At 36.6% G+C, this 11,210-nt stretch overlaps 2 protein-coding genes across 2 annotated transcripts in view; one reads left to right on the top strand and one right to left on the bottom strand.

Annotated features, from left to right (window-relative positions):
* Nucleotides 1-3,381, bottom strand: part of LOC118423610 (cubilin-like) — a 9,343-nt gene extending 5,962 nt beyond the window's left edge. The window contains exon 1 of the mRNA XM_035831835.1: nt 3,074-3,381. Within this exon, the coding sequence (XP_035687728.1) occupies nt 3,074-3,122 (49 nt within the window). The 5' untranslated portion in view covers nt 3,123-3,381. The remainder of the gene's footprint in view (nt 1-3,073) is intronic.
* Nucleotides 3,382-7,433: 4,052 nt separating this feature from the next.
* Nucleotides 7,434-11,210, top strand: part of LOC118422244 (multiple epidermal growth factor-like domains protein 6) — a gene marked incomplete in the record, with an annotated part of 29,821 nt that continues 26,044 nt past the window's right edge. Inside the window, 2 exon segments of the mRNA XM_035829762.1 lie at nt 7,434-7,615; nt 9,351-9,507. Coding sequence (XP_035685655.1) covers nt 9,447-9,507 — 61 coding nt within the window.

Below are 11,210 nucleotides of genomic sequence, written 5' to 3'. Positions count from 1 at the left end.
AGAATAATTTTTCATTATTACTTACTTTGCCCAGTGACCGTAAAAAAAGGAGATAGGCGCTGTACAGCAAGAATGGTGTGGGGACACCTTGTGATTTTACATGTAGCTCTAGTCTGTATTTATTTTCAGAGGTATAAAATATACGAAAAGTATAACACATGGTTTGCATCAATTGTTTTGTGATGAAATAAGATTATTATCATTCACTTGTCCGAAATATATCTTGCATATAATCTACCCTCCAAAGCATTGCCAGTGCAGGCGTAACACACCTGGCTTTTTTCATTACATAATCGACAGGGAGCTTTTCGTGTATTGTCATGAATGTTTGTTCAACAGAAATGTGCTTATGACGAGATTTGTTTCCATGACGTCTACTCTACCAAATACCGAACGAGTTGTTTCCAAACTTCAGTTACGAAATGTGGTTGACATATAGATAGAGATGACAACACGGTATGTGAAAATATAAGTTAAAGGGGGGGGGGGTTAACGTCGTTTTATTGCATCAAAATAATGTATTTTATATTTTTTGTTAGTTAGTGGCAAAGGTATGGAAGCGCAGCCGGCTTCCATTTGTTGAGAAAAACAGGTCTAATCTATGTTACCAAGGCAACGAGTCAACAAAGTGACACACATAACGCCACGAACAGTTGGGAACTCATGACTACGAAGCATTCTGCAATAAACCTGGGCCAGCACGGCGTGTTTCAATATTCTTTAGGCGATTTCGACACAAACAAACGCCACCCGCAACGATTGAAATACGTCAGCGAAATACCTTGGGGGGACGGAACGATGGAACGAGTAAGGATCTCTCCTCAAAGCAATATTGCGATTCCAATATAGAATTAATCCTTGATCTTACTGTTATTGAAAACTTGATCTGTAAAGTAGTTTATGCATAAACCACTACTTTGCGGTAGAATAAAGAAACCTAAACATCTAATCTATGTGGTATTGGAAATACAATGTGTCCTTTAATTGGTTTAAGCTCGAAACTTTATGTTTCATTGTAAAAAAAAAGATTTGAAACAGGATGTTGAATGACATTGAAAAGAAAACAAGATTTGCTAAAATCTACTTTTTGTTGTTTAGAGGATGGCAAAAGCGTTATTCCAACATCGTTCTTATCCATTAATCTTTTTGTTATTGAAATTTTATATCTCTTTAATTGATTTAAAGAACATATAAAGTCATAAAAAGCCCGTTGCCTTGAAATAACGGAATTTGAACAGGATATCAAATGACATTCAAAGCAAAATACGTTTGGATAATTTTCTTTTGTTGTCTAGAGGATTTTAATTGTTATTTCAATGTAGAGATACGTCCAGGTCTTTTCGGTATTGTCACTATTGGAAGCGTTATGTATTTAACCGGATTAAGTCAGGATTAGCAATGGAATAAGTTCAACAGGACATTGAATGGCAATTGAAGCAAAAGAAAGTGTGCACAAAAAGTTTCCTCGCAGTTTAACTATTATTCTACGCTAAGAATTATACAGCTGTTAAGTTGTTAAATGAATTATGGGGAACTTTAAAAATCATTGTATAATCAGATATTCTGCATTAGAAATCACATCTTTTTACCGGGCTGGACGAAATAATGACAATGAAAATTAGGCTATTTTTTTTAAATATTGTTTTTGAAATAGATCCTACATTCATCTAAGGGGACAATTAAGTCCTAAACAAGATACTGATAGGGTAATATGAAATATTAGCCAACATGCTGAAATGAAGAAAATTTACCCAGTCTTACTTGCTGCAATAAAATACCCAATTCACGATTTACACGATTCACAATCTAGGTGGTCCTTGCCATGAATGAATACACAAGTTTCAATGCCTTTTGGTTACATTTAGAAGTTTGAAAAACAAGTCGCAAAAACATTAAACTGAAATGAGGGCCGCCAAACTGACAAACAGTCTTTTCCATCTGGTTGTTCAGCCCGTTTGCTTTTTTTTTTCAATTTAGTGACAGAGTTTTCATAAATGCTATGTAGACTACTATTCTTGTTAATATACAGATATACTATATCCTACGTTTTTCCTGTGTGGTATGATTCTATTCCGTCACCAAAATACCAACGTTGACAATAATTTGTTCATTTAATCGTCCGACATCACAAACTTTTAAAAAGTATTGATCGATGAAAATTACCATCCCCAGGTCAATAGTTCACCTGACTCATAATGGTGCTTTGTCAAACCGCCCAACAACACGTACAAACACGCCATTAGATTCTGATTCCAATCCTTCAACAAGAACACAAGAAGTATAAACTTAAATAGGCGTGGGACAAACGTCAGCAAAAACAGGTGAAAATAAAGGAATGATTGTCGAAGGCCTTTTCAAAGTGTAGAATGACATCGAAATACCTTTAAACAACACCACATACAATGAATCACCAGTCAGTTTGTTCAGTCGTTTACATACATAATATTTAGAAATATGTAGACTAGTTTACTACAACCAAACATCAAATAGGCTTTATTGTAAGCTTTAACGGTTAGAAAGTTACGTTTGCTGGCCTTCACAGCATAAACATTCTGATTGTTGTCCACAGACTTTAATTAAAAATGGCCGAACGAACACATAGTGATAGACACTTCAACTACTTAAAGTAGTCTGAAGTATTTGTTTTCGCCTCTAATCCACACAGTTTCCTTGTCAAATTCCTCCCTCTTAAACACCTAGGTAAACTACCCCCTTAAAGGTATACATTCTAAAGTATACACAAAAGATATTTGTACAATCATGACATCTTAATTGTAATAGATTTAGGGTAGTTGTATAGAAGTATATGTTCTGTTTGTACTGCTTTTGTGTTGGTTTGAAAACTGCTCTATTCTTGGCACATATATCACAATAACTTAAACAGCTCTAAGTCGTTCACGCTTCTCAGTAGGAAGCTTGTGCTTTACTAGACATATTCACTACGATAGACAGCTACCAAACATACTGTCATTTCAAGTGGATGATAAGGGTCGCTGTACTTTGATTTATTGTCAAATAAAATCAGCTTACAGAACAACGAACTATCAAACGTTGAGAAAAAAAGCACACTTACCTTCAAAAGAAGCAAGAAGACACCAAAGAAGAAATATAACACTCGCCATCGCAGTATATTTTGCCGCTTTTTTTATAGAATGTTTATAAAAGTTGACGGAATAGTTTCTTTAGAAAGACCGCTTGCTTGGACTTGTAGGACTGAAAAGTGAACGCCGTGGAAAGACACCACCGTTTTAAGTTCCGCGTCCAAGCTTACATAGGCCTTCGCCTTCTCTTACACAATTGTCCTGAGGAATGAACGCAATGTGACGTTATTCAACATCCACAAAACTAACAATGGCAACTAACTACCTTAGCAAACATGGCGGCACACAGTCATGCGCACTGCCCTGCGCATGGCCCCAAGGACCCGCGGGTGACCTTTGCATTCAGAAACGTGGCCTGAGCAAATATTATACACAAGGAGAGGTTAACTATTATCAACGCCCTAGCTTGTGTATCAATTAGGACACGAGGTGTGGACTGTGTACTTAATCATTTACCGTATTGTTACGCACGTATAAGGCCACGGCAAGTATGCTTTGTGGATAGCATCCTTGTGCGCATTGATTTTCGCCTGACTTCGAAAAAACTTTCTTTTTTCTCTAACAGACGGTCAACAAGACAAGCAAATACCAAAACTGGTTTGATATGTCGCTTGCTAGCCCTGAACGTACATGTAAAAGTGACAGAAGAGAGGTATCCATTAATAGTGATACTTGGCTATCACACTTAAGTGTCACTTTAAACACGTCTATACAGCAAAAAAAGGCTTCTGCACTGTTAAACAACGTTTTGTCGCTTTCTTGCTGCAGTGCAGGCGTGCATACTCTCAATTTCGAAATATTATGCATTTTTGCTTTTGCAATATGCTTTTTTGTTCATCTTTGTTGTTGTTAATTCTGTGCTATGACAATAGATTTGTAATCTGTAGGAGATGCCATACATTACATTTATTTGCTGTGGCCTTATCAGAAATAGCTGTTTAGTTAATGCCCAGCGGAATGTTGCGTGATTAGGCGAACTGTGTTTCATAAGATCTCCGCCACTACGATTATCATAAGACTCGTAACGTGGTCAACTAGAACAAACGAACGGTATGCCGGTAGAGAGACAAACTTAGTATGCGCAAATGACGTAAAAGTATTGAGTCTGGTATAGCTTTCAAGGATTGTTTGCGTAGTGCGTAACATGCTTGCGGAATGGTCAACAAAAGATTGTCGAATCTTCTTTTCTGTAAGGATGGTCTTCTTAAGCGACAGAGGTATTTATTGTTATCTCTTTGACAACCTCTGATAATGGTCTTAATGAGAGTACATTAACCCACACAAAAGACACTCACTAATTGGTAGAAAAACTGTAACTATGATACGGATGACAACGGCTTTAAAAATGGGGTTTAATGTATTTGCAATGATAGTGACTGTCAAAGAAAGACGAAGGTTTGGTGAAATAAATTGTGCATTTCGTTTGCCATCCAAACATTAATGGTATGGAGAGATTAGCTGACCACTAAGCTCTGTCTATTTGAAGCGGTCGTCCGTATGTAGATTTTAACAGACGAAAGTTGTAGAATATTGAGGACGTACAGAAGAAGTTAAAAAAAACCATAGACACAAATTTGTCAAATCTAACAAAGAAGTCGTATTTCCGTTGGCAACGTAAATAAGCTTTTCGTATCAAAGTGAGTGTGTCAATGATAATATAGGGGCTCAATCGAATAAGATAATAAAATGCGAATATATTTCGAAATAATGGTCTATCGTTGTGTGTTCTTGACTTCATCAACTTTGAAGAGAACATTGTATTACGTTTTACCAGAACCAGATACTTATATGATTCTGTCCAGAGTTAATTGAAGACGAATATCACTTTATGGTTGTATGTCCCAAATATTCTGATATACGCAATTCTCTATACAGAAGGCTGTCATTTTATACACAAGGATTTATCTCAATGGACCTGAAGTGCAAATTCAAATACATCATGACATGTGACAATCCCTGCATGGCAGATATAGGGAAATATATCAAAGAAGGTTTAGACATTAGAAATTCCTCAAATGATTGTAAAAGCTTCCAATGACTGTAAGAAACTTATCCCATACTACAACTCCTGTATTAGTTAGATAAGCCTTAAGTTAAGCTGTAGTTATGTAGATGCCTTACTTTGTACCCCGTACAATTGTTGTGCAATAAAGTTATATATATATATGTATATATTACGTTTTGAATTGGAACTGATTGTAATCACTTCTAGCAATTAGAAAAAAGGAAAGAATTTCAGCGCTTTGTGACAATGAATGTTTAAGGATATAGATTTATTACGCAACAATTGTACAAGGTACAAAGCATTGTACATACTGATACATAACTACAGTTCTGTAAGGCTAATCTACTTAATACAAGGCTTCATAGTCTGGGATGAAATTGGTCTTTTACAGTCATTGGAGGAATTTCTAGCGTCTAGACATTCTTTAATACATTTTCCGATGTATACCGTAGAGGGGTTGTCACGTGTCATAATGTATTTGTATTTACTATTTAAGACCATTGAGGTAAATTCCGGTATGTAAGATGATAGCCTTTTGTTCAGTGAATTGTTTCATTCACGTATGTCTTTTTACATTTTCACGCTAGATGACGCTTTTGAAATTTAAAGTTTTACTGCTGAACACACGCCAAAACCTATATCTATCCCTCACGCCATCGCACGTGTGGTGGGTTCTTTAACGTGCTTGAGGTGTGGCTCTTCCCAAACACGGGACCTCCATTTAACGTCCTATCCGAGGGACGGCCTTAGCCGAAGCTAAGGTACTCATTTTCACCTGAGTAAAATGAGGAAAGTCGTTTAAAGTGCCTTTCCCAAGCGCACAAGATCGGTAACATGACAGCCGGATTCGAACCCGAGACCTCTCGGTCCCGAGCAGAACACGCTGCCGCTGCACTACGCGGTCCCAAATTCATATATGGGAGGGATTTTAGTGTTTGACAATAGAACCTCTTCATATAAGACTTTCACGCAACTTTTGATGTGAGTTACACGTCTATGTAGGCCCTCTAGCGTTGTCTTGAAAAAACGCATTTGATATCTTGTGCTTGACGCCTGAGACGTCAATAGAGCTTTGGCATCGTTAAGCATACTAAATACCTAGATACCGAATCCTTTATTCATGACATCATTCTACGATGAAAGATGATGTCTGAAATCACTGACTTTCAAAGAAGCATTTGCAATTACTTTTTAGATTGTTTTGCATATTACATAATGTGACTGGCGTTTAAGGACATGGTGCAAGCGTCAGATCTTATTCATATTTCTTTCTGAATGCATAACGGCATTTTCTTTTCCTATGACTGTCACAAAAGGTAACGACAACAAACAGTTGGTCTCCTTGAAGAATACTCCTAGCGGAAAAGGCATGATCTGACATCACTTCACAACATAGCCTTATAGCTTAATGATCTATTGCTTTCGTCACTGATATCACGAATGATCACAAAATAGCGATGTCGCTTACTGTGCACTGAAAACAAAGCTACAGTATGTTGCGTTTGAAATTAATTCAATCAAAATGCGTTCTCCTGATTGGATGGTTATTGGGAAATAAAAATTTAATACCTAATCAAGCACACAAAATACTTGAACAGTTTAGCAAGAAGATATCGTTGCTTTGGTGCTACTCTGCTCGGAAACTGTTGGCTGGTAACTGAGCTATGACACACTGCGTTTACTTTGTAATTAGCCGTCCCAATATAGGAGTTGGATACTAAAACTGCATCTATAATTTCCTGTTTTAATTGAATTGTCTGTTTAATTTATCATTAGTTATGGGTATTCATTTGTTATCTAAAAAATGCTACATACATAATAAAATGGTATCAGGTTTATCATATTCTAAACATTTAATTGTTGATGGTTTGATTGATGGCGTTTTACTGTGCTGCCGATGCAGAAATTTAGTAAACGTTGCCCCAGTGCCCGAGTGTCTAGTCCGCCTAGTAAATGTTTGTTGGCAAATTGCATTATGTGTTTAAGTAGTTAGCATATGTACAGGGAAGTCAACGTTCATCTTATGTTGATCTACTGAATAAAAGCAACATTGGAATAATATTAGGGGTTATGATAGGTTTATGAACGAATAACGCACCAATGCACTAATTTCATATCTCCCAGGTTATGGTAAGTTATTGTTGAATAGTTAAAGACATAACTCGAACCCAATACCAGCCAGAGACTATAGCAACCAAAATATATTTGTGTGCTGCGTCATAGTATTTGTGTACGTGTAGTCCTTAAAAATCGATTAGGATAAACAACGTATGACGGCGACTAAACTATATCTTTCGATGTCTGGTCCAAACAAATGGTGTTTTTCCCACCGAGCAATTAACGCAAGTTTGCTATTCATTTATCTGAAGCACTCTTCACCCAGCTACAGATAAGGATTGGGACATTTGGGTCATTTTATCTGCCAACTAGGTGCCAGACAGAAGCACAGAAAGGAAGTGCACAAGTGTAACCGGCAGTTCAGCATCACCACGATTAGAAAACTGCATAGGTAAGTACATCTAAAAGTACTTAGGCTGTTCATGATGCTTTTTGTTAAAACTAAAATGTTCATGTAACACTGTTTGTATCTTGTTGAACATGTTTTATTGGCTATTTTGAGTGGTTTGTTTAGTTGTAAGGTCGCTGTATGAGGCACTTTGGTGACCTTGTGATGACATTCATTTTTAAACGTTCCTGGCTCTAACCTTGAAGAGACAGAATTATACAAGAACAATTCATAAACAGCAGAAAGAAAGATTTTGACATTCTTATCTGGAAATATTTCGGTTATTTTTGAAAATTCTCTGAAAACCTCATGCCTGTGCAAAAAAGATGGCATTTGAGTTCCCTATAGTTTAAGTTAAAATTTTTGGTCTAAATCAATTTTTATCAGAGGTTATGGCAGATAATTGAAATGAAATAACTAGGCAATAATGCTAGCATGTTTTTTTAGTCTAGTAGTTCTAGTAGTTTTGTGTTTATATGGTGCCAGACCTTCATACAGATCTTTTGGATTAATTTCAGAGTACATTTGTAAATATTGTATTCAAATCTTACAATATATGTCAAGAGTTTCATTAGAAAAGATAGATAGCAGTAAAGTGGTTCAACTTTAATGATCAATGATTTTATTATATTCTAAAACTCGCAACATTTTAGTAATCACTTAATGTTTATTTCACAGTTTCTTTCCTACATTTATCGGATATACAGTAAATTGCTCCAAATAAAACTGTGAAACTCTTGGGCTCCCATAATATCATTCCCACCACATGTTTACATATTGGACTTACCCAATTTAGTTTTATGCATCTATAACAGATACATTTCTCATCAAAGAAGGAGAAACGAAAAAAAAACATTAAGTGGCGTATACCGACTGCACCACAGAGCATACAAAGGGGGGTGAAGGACGATTGATGAAACACCATAGAAACTGAACTATTTTGTCAGGCGATGTCCAGTATTTCCAGTTACACCCATAGCGTCAGCACAAAACATAATCCCTTAACTTACCAGCGTTGTAGTGATAGGTAGCTACCCTATCATGATAGCTATTTGATAGAGTCGTGCAGCAATAAAGCAATGATGACTATCACATTATAACAAATGGTATTGAGACAAATTGATAATGGTGACAAAGGCAAATGGAGAACCAAATATCTCTTTCAATTTTATGTCTAAAACGGTACGTCAATGCCTTAAGAATTGTCTTTTGACATTGTTTCTGTTATTTTAGTAGGACACAAAAAAATCACAAGCAAGCACGTGTCAAATTACGTGCAGTTTGAAAGCTCTGTTGTTGACGTCTCTACGGCAACCAAACATTAGCACGTTGGTGCACCAGTGACGTCATTGTTTGCAAACAAAATGGCGGCGTTGCTGACGAACTCAGCCTCGTTCTCCTGTTATAGTTTAAACTTGCGGTAGTATCCGCCCAACAACCCCCACTTAGAAGATTTCAGCCTCATTTCCCACCCTTTGATATATGCTACAAGTAAAAACAGGATTTGGGAAACCAATCAACAACTAAACATGCCTGACGTGCAAGTGACGATGTTTGGCAAAGAATTACAACAAAAGTAAGGATACTATCGTTCTAATCTTATGACCCAACGATGACCCTTGTCCAGTTACAAAAACTTTCTAATTGCTGATTAAGGAGGCAATTTACATTCAAGGGTTGACAGAAAAAGTCAACTAACTGCTATTAAATGCTGGATTGTGTTTGTCTTTCTTGACAGAATTGAGTAGCAAAGCCGTGATAAACCAGGTTGTCGGAAGGTATATCTTCAGGAGGTATTAGAGACTTCAAACACATTCGACAGTCAGAAGCGGCCATGTACGGATCGGTGTGGGTGGCTTTAGCCGCCCTGTCTGCTCTAGTAGCGGTACGAGCAGGTAGGTAACGTTAACGTTAGATTTCCAACTTTCTATCAGCAAATTAGTATAATCTTACATTACACAAGAAGTTCAATTTACCACCCAAAAGATTAGGGGATCGAAACTTATTCGAGTGTACGGCAAAACTGAGCGGAGGCTTTGTTCCTATTGTACTGTCGAGTGTTTGCTCGTTCACCGACCACGTTAAAGCAATTGTTGTTTTTTAAATAAAACACATTGGCCATAAGTAGCAGTTACGTACTCAAGCAACTGGATATGATTTTGCAAACGGTCTGACATTTTAGGTGTAGGTAGCATTACTATGTTTTCGTCTGGACCAAAGAGCAGATTTATTGAACAGGTTTTATGCTCTAACCATGCATAACCTCAACATTGAAAGGAGTTGGGGAATATTTTCATTGCCCAAATCATATCCATCTGCTATTTGACGTATCAAGATGCCCAACCTTCCTATACGTAACATGATCATATATGTCTCTCAAAGATACGTTCTCTTGTTGTATACCGTCTGGAATGACTGTATTCTTATGACGGGCTTTGAGTGTGAAGAAATTTACGATAACATTACGATTACAATGCCAAACATTCTTCTGTAAAGTGTGGTTTCACACGGGGAAACTTTCTGTACGCCGAATGACAGCTAGGAAAAACTAGGCCACATTTTACGTCATTTACTTCAAAACCTACGGTTTCTAATGTAGATGTATGTGACAACTCGACCAAAACTTCCCTCTGTATTCTAACAAATCTACCCAAAGGAGACAAACAGTCACATTTACAATTGCACATCACAGCTGGTTTTCTTAAAGTTTTGAAACAACCAGGATATTTACCTTAACCATAAAGAATTTTATTGAAATAAAGTAGACGTTTGGCTCATGCTTGTACGTGTGACGTACAGTTTGTCAGGTTTACAAGACCACATGTGGAGTAAGTTGGATCAACTTGCTAATTTAGCAGTATATTTCTGAGACTTTATGAGCATGTTAGGCTATACATTGAAAGTTTATTTGCAAGTTCATGCCTGTAGGCTAATTTCATTTTTTTTTGTCTGCAGCGTGACACTAACAAAAAAATTAATCATAAAGATTTCTAAACGGTGTTCAAACTTGTCATATTATATACCGAATTTCTTGTTTGATCCTGGAAGATGAAAAACACTTTTCACAATGCAATTTACAAATTTAGAGGGGCATACTTTTGTACTGGCCTGTACATGACAGCCAGTGCATATAGTCGAAATTCCACGACACTACATCTAATTTTTGATAAACACACACATGCGCGTAGACCCACATACACAAACACGTGCATAATTTATGCATTCACATACTAAACACACACACACATACACTCAGACATCAAAGTTCCAAGGGGTATGAAAGACTTTGTTGTTAACTTTTAATGGTATCGTGTTGACTAAATGACCTCGAATGTACATAACATCAAAACATATCATTCATCTTTTGTTCAGATTCAGAATGGATTACTATATGATCTTTCCTTTTCCATGTTCCTTATGTAGTAATTACAAAGAGAGCAACAATCAACAAGCGATTTCTATGTTAACATATGATATTATCCGATCGATGTATAAAATTCTAGACGCGAGATCATTGATTTATGGATAGTGTAGAAGTGTATATAAACACGTCGTCAAGCTTGTCATTTATTCGAATGCTTTTTATAAATCGACGATT

Source organism: Branchiostoma floridae, chromosome 9 (assembly GCF_000003815.2).
Source record: "Branchiostoma floridae strain S238N-H82 chromosome 9, Bfl_VNyyK, whole genome shotgun sequence".
Classification (NCBI taxonomy): domain Eukaryota; kingdom Metazoa; phylum Chordata; class Leptocardii; order Amphioxiformes; family Branchiostomatidae; genus Branchiostoma; species Branchiostoma floridae.
Note: the sequence above shows the minus strand (reverse complement) of the source record. Positions and strands in the feature narration are given on the sequence as shown.